Here is a 7,275-nt window from a genome sequence, read left to right on the forward strand (position 1 = left end):
AGTTTCGGGTTTCTTTCACAAAATTGAGCAATATACTACAATTGAGGTTATTCGAAACTCGATGGTGGATTGGGGAATACCATAACCTATTCTAAATTTTGTTGGCGTTTTTTTTTTATTCAGGTTCTTATATTTAATGTACAATTTCATAAATTATGTGAATTTTTTAAGAAATAAACCAATTGTTAGCAAATTAACACTTTTCTCTGGAACAAGTGAATATTCTACTAATATATGTTATTATTGAAATTACTTTATTTCATATACATATGTACATACATGCCAAATTATATATTTTAAATTTTTGCATACAGTTGGAATGTGCAAAACAAAAATAAATTAAAGAAGCATTAATTGTCGAGCTTGGTAAACTATATATAAATACAATTTTTGTTGGCATGGCACTTTCCGTTAGTTTATATATTTTATAGAAATTTAAAAAATCTTACAGTATCGTAAACACGTATAAGGAGTGAATATTTCCATGTGACAAATTTCCAAATATAAGAGCTGGGGAAATATTTTCTTTTGAAATGAACTATATTTATTTGCGTCTAAGAGCTGTTAAAATTTCGGGCTCCTACAACTTACCGCCTATAAAAAATTGATTTTATGTTTTTAATACAATAAAGGGCAATAAATTGCATTTTTAAAACTTAGAGTTAGTGTTAGAGTGGGGGAGATAGATACATAAAAATTTTCTTTTAGAGAAATAAGTTTTTGGTATAGAGCTATTTGCGTAGAAGTTTCAACTTTATATATTAAAAGGTGTAGAAATTTTGTAAACAGACAGAGCGAAAAACAAACCGACGGACGGACAGAGTAAAACTAATGCGCACTTTATTTCCAATTTTTTTGAATATATTCATATACATTCATATATGCACGTAAAATAAAGCTTTTTTAAATTTTAAATGAAATTGTGAGTACATCTGTTTTCCAAAGTGTTTTCAGTAAAAATATTTTATTAAATTTTTATTATTTAGTTTTATTGAGATAAGGAACTTTTGTATGATATTTTGTGTGATCTCTAATTCCGGCTTATAATAAAGAAAAACAAATGATTCAATATTTATTTATATTTTGGCGCTTATGTGTTTAGTGTTACTTTGTCGCTCAAGCAGTTAAGTGTGAATTTTTTAGCTGTAGGAACTTGTTTATTTTTTTATAACTCGGTTTCAATTGCCATGTCAAATACTGGAAAATTATTTATATTCAACTTAAAAAAAATCGATGGGAATCCTAATATATCACATGCGGATAATTCTTCCATATTATTAAAAAACAGTGACAATGAAATTAGAATTTTAATAGAAACATTCGAAAAATTTAATGCTGATACTCAAATTGTCGAAGAAACGTCAAAGGACAAAGTAATAGAGAAATTGACAAAAAGTCTGTTAAGTTGATTTTGTTTTATTGAAAATATTAACAATATTAATATTAAAATATAAATTCAAAATTTTTACATTATTTTCAATTATAGTTGAGAAAGCTGATTTCGCTAGATATAAATATGTCGCAGCAGCTGTACTTTTACATCATAAAAATGAAAATATTGCACCCCAATTACTCTATTTTCATAATGAAATCATTTTAGCATTTTTGAAGAATTTTACATTAAAAAATAAGCCGAAGTTATTTTTAATACAAGCCTGTAGAAATAATTTTGATATTTTTGATTCGACACCAATGACCGGAAATCGTGAATACTTTACACCAACTAAAATGATAATCTGCTATGCATCGAGATATAGTAGGTTTTTAAAAAATTATATTCAACCACATGTTTAATTACTGTAAATTACTGTAATATTATTTTTAATATTCTAAGATTTTTCTTAGAAACTTATTTTAATAAATATCGATTAACTATACTGCATATATATATTACGTATGTAGTTGAATTAAAAATATGTACTCGCTTTAATATTTTTATAAAGTGTGACAATTCTAATTTTAATTCACAAAAAGTGTTAATTGTATGAAGCGATATTTTTTTTATTAATTTTAATTTATTGGTAATATTAAAGTTTTAGTATAATTAAAATTTTTAAATTTTTATGATGATGATCTCTTTATGATTTAGAATACTTATTATGTGAAATACATATGTATCTGTTATTAAATTTTATAATTAAAATTTATTTACTTTTTGTAAACGTACACATCAATATACTTTTAATTTTTTAGATTGCTCAAATTATCAGGATGAATATGCAAGTCGTTTCATTGAGAAATTCTGCGAAAATTTGCAAAATGATGGTTTAAATCTTTCTGTTCAAAGAATAATGAAAAATACCATACGAACGATAAAGGAAGAAACTGAGTAAGTAAAGAATAAAATTAAATTTTTATCAAACTAAACCAAAAAATTTCAATCAAACACAATGTTGTTCATAAATGAGCGTGTTTTAGAAACTATTTTATTCCTGTTAACAATTTCTTCTTTTCGTACTTAAAGTTTAAAGGAGGAAAATTAATTAATTGCTCATTATCAATTGATTTACTCCTCATTACATCCCATTTAACAATATAAGTCAAAAACTGATATTTACATTACCTCAGTTTTAAACTCAATAATTTCTGTTCAAACTAATGTTTGTAAAGGTGAACTTTGCCCTTGAACCAGTGAAAATACTTTTTTTGAAACAATCTATTATAGCTGTTAACATTACTTTAATTAATGTAACAAAATATGTCGAATTATGGCATTCATTTATAGAATGAAAAAAAAATAAAAGAAAAATTTTTTTCTAATGAAATCAGAATGAGACGACCAAACAGAATGATATTGAGAAGCTTTTTGGAAAAATCAATTTTGCTAGAAAATGCAAAATGGATTTTTGACTAAAATTTAAAAGTTGTTTTTGAATTACAAACATTTTTAAGCACTTTACAAAAAAACGTATCAAGGCTTTTTGGAGACTCATTTTTCTTTTAATCTAGCTCTGATGAACGTATGTTATGTTGCACAATAAAATGTTATCAGTGTAATCTAACTATATGAATCATATTATATGCACATATACCAAAAATTAATTTACACAGCATGTAATATTATTTTAGTATAACAAGATAAATATTACTATTTTGCACAAATTTATATTCGTATTTTATTTCTTACGCTAATTAAATTCAAATCGTTGCAGCGAAAAACAAATTCCCAGTTATTTGGATCATTTTCACGGTGATTTGATGCTATCAGCATTCACAATTTGATTGTATGACAACTATATTGCAAATTTGCATTATATAAATGTGGTACTTAATGTATTTTTTAATTATGGTTGAAATTCACGCTAGCATTTTTTATAATTATTTTTATTTAGAAAATAAATTTGGAAAATAATTTGTTTTAGGTATTAATTTGTATTTTTAAATTGACTAGTAAAAATTTAGTGAAGGTTGTTTAAAATTTAAATATATTTTCCTTTGTTAAATAAAATAAGATGTATACTTTTTGCAATTGCAATTAGTATTAATGAGAACCGAATAAGTTTTCTTATAGTTTTGGATGACTTAAGTCTATGAACGCCAATATGAACAGTTGCACGCACGTTTCTTAAATAGTGATATCCCCAAGAACTTCCTCTTTTATTCTTAAACTCTTGAAACTAATGTTTTTCCGAAGTGAAAACGAATTCTTAAAAGTGATGCCGCTTTAGTGAAAGCACTATGCAATAAATTCGCCTGTTCAACATGAAAAATGTATTCATATACTAATTATTTATTTATAGTGCATGGTATTAACTTTTATTTGAAATTGCTTGGTATGAACTATTTTTACTATATAATTACTTTGAATTACTTTCAATTACTTATTACTAGCAATACTTTTATTTTGAAATGTAAATCAAGGCATAATAATTAATACATACTATGGTTGGATTACCTTAGATGCAATTATGAGATTAAAATTAAGAATAATCTTATATAAGACGGTTGCTTCTAGCAGGTTGGTAAGAAAATATTCATTTACTTGTAACAATAGAGGGTTTAGAAATAAAATATTATTCATTGAATTTTGATTAATTTTTTTTAAAAAAATGTTTTATTTTCCAAAAACAAAATATTTTTAATAATTATGAATGAAATGAAAGTTTCAAAAATAATAAATTTTTACTTAACATATGTTAAACTCGTTTAATTTATTTTCTCTTTTGTTCATAAAACATTTTCTTATATCTTTTATTATTTTGTTTTGCGTTCTGTAAGTACTTATGTGAAATAAAAGCTCAAATTAATAAAAATTCAAAATCATAAATTTTTTATTTAAATTCTAAAAGGCTTTCTTTGTAAGCTTAAGAATTCAAATTTGTTTTTTTTTTATAATTTTAGAAAAATTTTACATTTACATATTGAATTAAGCTGTAATTATAATAAAAGTTCATTTTCATTTAGTATAATTGTCAGTTTTAGGGATAAATCTGAGTTTGTTCTCTTTGAATTTTGATTTTATCAATGATGAACTGGAATTTTCCAAAAGTACTTATCTCTTTTTTGTGTATAATTTTTTTGTTTTACTATTTTTCATTTTAAGTATTTTTGTTGTTTTTTTTTGTTCTTTTTGTATTTTCTTTTCTTTTGTGTGTGTATGCAAATTTTAAACTTTTTCTTTTTTAACTTTAGTTTTATTTTAATTTTATTATATAATTGCAATTTATTCTTATATATTTTAAGTTTAATCTTCTTAAATGACAAAAATATTACTCTATTGCATGCGTTTTTTTTCTAATTTTTTTAATATTATTATTATTATTTAATTTCTTTGTTTTTTATATTTTGCTGCACAACAAAAGTTTGCAATATAGAATAATAGTACAGTTATTTTCATTTAATAATAATTTCTTTTTTTATATCTAAATTTTTAATACTTAAAAATTATTTGTTTTTGAATCAGTTCTTTGTTTTATTTTTGTTTTCTTTTCATTTCATTATACATATATAATGTATATTTTATATATTACAAATATATATTATAATATATTAACTTATATATTGCATATATTAATATGAATATACGTTGATTTTATTTTATTTAATTTGATAAAAATAATAATGTTTATTTGGAATGTAATTTAAAATGAAATTTATTTTAATAACGAAGTTTTTTGAAATGTTCGCAACATTAAAAATTATAAAATTTAATGAAATGTTAAATTTGTTTTTCTTAATTTAAATTATTGCATTGGATACATGCATTATTGCCAATTCGTAGTGATATAATAATAATTATTTTTAATTTAAAAATTATTATACTTGAAATATAAATATACACGGTATGTCTTTGTGTAAATGATGAAACTACTAAAGGATAACTTATAAACCTAATATTTTTAAGTGAGAAAGTTTCTTATTGCAGTAATACATTTTTTTAAATTCGATTCAGCTTTAAACATAAGTTTCTCATTTGAAAGTGATAACGAATTTTTGTTTTTTTTTCTCCTTCTTTCTTTTTTTTTCATTTAATATTAATAAAAAATATTAAATCTGTATTTTTTGACAGGCCTCCGCCTGTCCGCGTAACGTAATAATAGTCACTATAACATAAAAGTATGTATATGAACTGTAAAAATTGGAAAACTATTCTTTAAAATTAAAGTAAATGATGATTAAAAATACAATAAACTATGTTTCCAAATTAATTATTAAAGAATGTTATCGATTTTATTGAATGTCTTTTTGAAAAAATATTACAAAGAAATTATAAGATTGGCAGAATAATACACAATTTCATTTTATAACTTCTCGATTATTGTGCATATTCAGTTTGACTCTACAAGACGCTATATGAATATGATTCTCACGATTCTCATCACATTCTTACATTTTTTATTATGTACTTATGAAACAAAATGCATTTTTAACAAAAGAAATATTCAATTTAAATTATGACATGCGTCTAATTCTAGGTAGTGTTTATATCACAAATGTAAAAAAAAAATTGCTTAAAATTAAAAAGTAAATATGTATGTAGTTTTACAGAAATAGTTTTTATGAAATGAAAAGATTACACAAACATTTTACAAAACAGAAAACAAAACAATAAACTTATTCTAAAAATTCTTATGCGCACATAAAGGTACCATTTAGACACGAAAATTATACAACTTTTTCTTTTTCAAAAAAATATAATTCTTTTTTTTTATATAAATAAACATTTAGTGAATTTGTTTTAACAATTAAACAATTTTTGTTTCAATAATTAAAATACTTATTATATGAGTACATTTTGCCACTTGTTACATATATAGTTTTTGACTTATATGTATTTATATAAATAACTCGATTTCAAAATTGCAGTAACGCCATATCGCCATATAAATTGACAATTATAACTTATATACTAAATAGTACACTATAACTGTGTTACTGAAATTTTGAAATCAGAATGAGTTGAATTTTTTACGCAAATACCATTATAAGTCACAATACTTAGGTAAACTTTTCGAATAAATTTAATAACTTTCCAATTTTAAAATTTTTATCTTATAAGCTTACTGATTACAGTTTTAATTAATTGAACTTCATAACAATATTGGCGTGATTTATTCAACTTGCAATTTCTTTTTTTTAATGCATCTTATTTGCAAATAATTTCAAAATACATAATATCTATTAAGAAATATTTCTTCTCCGTCACAACTAAAACACAATAGGGGTTTTCACAGCTTTGCTACAAAACCAATTTGTATACAATAAAAATTTCCGTCACTTACTTCCAAAAAAATAGAAAATATGTATACGTTATGTGTACATACTTGAATAAAATATTGAAATTTAAATAAAATATTTTAAATATAATACATCAAGTTGTATAGAATTATAGTTGATTTTAACCTACGTAAATTCGTTTCTGCATGATAGAAAACATAAATTAATTATTTTAAATATCGTCGGTTCGTGTACTGATGTACTATAACTGGTACACTTTTACTGCAGGTCGAATTTACTTTTTGTATAGAATTTTATATATGTTATGTATGTATGTATAAGCTCCATTTGGCAACATGTCATCTAGTTTTTCGGGGAAGTTCGGGAGTGAATGAAATATTGTTAAAACGTAATATTAATTAACTTAATTTTTTAGTGAATTTTTATTAATGACTTTTAAGCTGAATTCACAGCCTCGTTTTCCCTCCCAAAAGATTGATTTAACTTCAACTTTAATTCGAAAAATTTTTCAAAAATTTTGCATGTGTTAAGAAAAGTTGTTTAAGAATACATGAACAAAACATGAAATTTTTAGGAAACAACAAATATACTATATTG

At 22.9% G+C, this 7,275-nt stretch overlaps 1 protein-coding gene across 2 annotated transcripts; it reads left to right on the forward strand.

The window, feature by feature from the left end:
• Positions 1–1,012: 1,012 nt before the first annotated feature.
• LOC129606204 (uncharacterized) lies at positions 1,013–6,422 on the forward strand. Of its 2 annotated transcripts, XR_008696756.1 has the most exons (5): positions 1,013–1,395; positions 1,487–1,756; positions 2,194–2,329; positions 3,153–3,273; positions 3,363–6,422. XR_008696756.1 is itself a non-coding variant. In XM_055516366.1 (4 exons), exons 1-4 carry the CDS (start codon positions 1,188–1,190, stop codon positions 3,220–3,222), a joined length of 684 nt encoding a protein of 227 aa, XP_055372341.1. In that variant the 5' UTR covers positions 1,013–1,187; the 3' UTR covers positions 3,223–3,354. The 2 variants fall into 2 exon arrangements, 1 of the variants encoding a protein (XP_055372341.1); XM_055516366.1 differs by lacking the exon at positions 3,363–6,422 and having other exon boundaries at positions 3,153–3,354.
• Positions 6,423–7,275: the final 853 nt, after the last annotated feature.

The sequence above is a fragment of the Condylostylus longicornis genome, unplaced genomic scaffold, assembly GCF_029603195.1.
Source record: "Condylostylus longicornis isolate FDR11 unplaced genomic scaffold, ASM2960319v2 ptg000018l, whole genome shotgun sequence".
Classification (NCBI taxonomy): domain Eukaryota; kingdom Metazoa; phylum Arthropoda; class Insecta; order Diptera; family Dolichopodidae; genus Condylostylus; species Condylostylus longicornis.